This window comes from Rhincodon typus, chromosome 36, assembly GCF_021869965.1.
Source record: "Rhincodon typus isolate 14 chromosome 36, sRhiTyp1.1, whole genome shotgun sequence".
Taxonomy (NCBI): domain Eukaryota; kingdom Metazoa; phylum Chordata; class Chondrichthyes; order Orectolobiformes; family Rhincodontidae; genus Rhincodon; species Rhincodon typus.
Window position 1 is genome coordinate 20,444,831 of NC_063367.1, and position 1,121 is coordinate 20,445,951.

Consider the following 1,121-nt stretch of genomic DNA (forward strand, 5'->3'; position numbering starts at 1 on the left):
CTGCTCCTCTGATGCTGCTTGGCCTGCTGCGTTCATCCAGCTCTACACCTTGCTATCTCTGCCCATATGATGCTGGATATGACCTGTCTAATTTCTGATCAATTTCTTGTTGTAGGCCAGTGTGGCATTGTTGCGGGAGGATGGCAACAAATATTTTAAATCAGGAGACTACGAGAGAGCCTTGTCCTGCTATACACAGGCAATTGACCTATCCAAGGACCTGTTAGAGGGCAGGATCCTTTACCGCAACAGAGCAGCCTGCTACCTTAAATTGGTGAGTAAAACCAAAATACGCAAACTTACACAGGCGACCAATGAAAAGTGTGAATTGACTAAGTGTAGTTGGTGTTAACTGATTTTCCAGCTTGTTCCCATGTCTGAATTTTGTGTTTTTTTTCCCCTTACTCACTAGGGGGAGTACTCAAAGGCTGAAGCAGATGCTTCAAAAGGTAGGTGAAAAGAAATGTATGTTTTGTGTATAAATTATTGTTGCTCAGTGATGCCATGTTTACTTGACTGTGTGCAAATGCTGTCCCAGAATGTTTTAATTTGGAATTATCTGAATACCTTGTGTGTCAATTGCCCCATTTGTGATATAATCAGATTGGATCATGAGAACAAAGCATTGGATCAGAAAATACTCTGTGGGGATCTTGGTCAGTTCTTAAGACATCTAACCAAATTATCTTGTTCCTCATTTCACCCTTGTGTCACTCTGGGCTGTGGATTTCACCTGTTTCTCCCCCTTGTTTAAGGTAGTTGAATTTCTGTGTAAATTGACAATGACCCTGAAGAATGTTTGCTCTAAAGCAATGATTGTCTTTTTGTTCTCAGTAATCGAATCAGATGGGAAGGATGTGAAAGCCCTGTTCCGTAGGAGCCAGGCCCTGCAGGAACTGGGAAAGCTGGATCAGGCATTTGCTGATATCCAGAGATGTACTGTTCTGGAACCAAAGAACAAAGTATTTCAGGAATCATTGCGGCAAATTGCAACAAAGGTCCAGGAGAAGGTAAGGAGCATGTGGGTTGGTCAGGGGAGGAGAGACAGATTGGTTGGTGAGAAAAGGCTGTAGGAGAAGAAGCAAAGCCAGAAGGTAGAAAGGGTCAGAGATAACAAGGTG

General features: G+C 43.0%; 1 protein-coding gene across 1 annotated transcript in view; it reads left to right on the top strand.

Annotated features, from left to right (window-relative positions):
* Positions 1-112: 112 nt before the first annotated feature.
* Positions 113-1,121, top strand: part of LOC109913743 (protein unc-45 homolog A-like) — a gene marked incomplete at its 5' end in the record, with an annotated part of 10,185 nt that continues 9,176 nt past the window's right edge. The window contains 3 exon segments of the mRNA XM_048617139.1: positions 113-274; positions 413-449; positions 835-1,010. Of these exon segments, the coding sequence (XP_048473096.1) occupies positions 113-274; positions 413-449; positions 835-1,010 (375 nt within the window).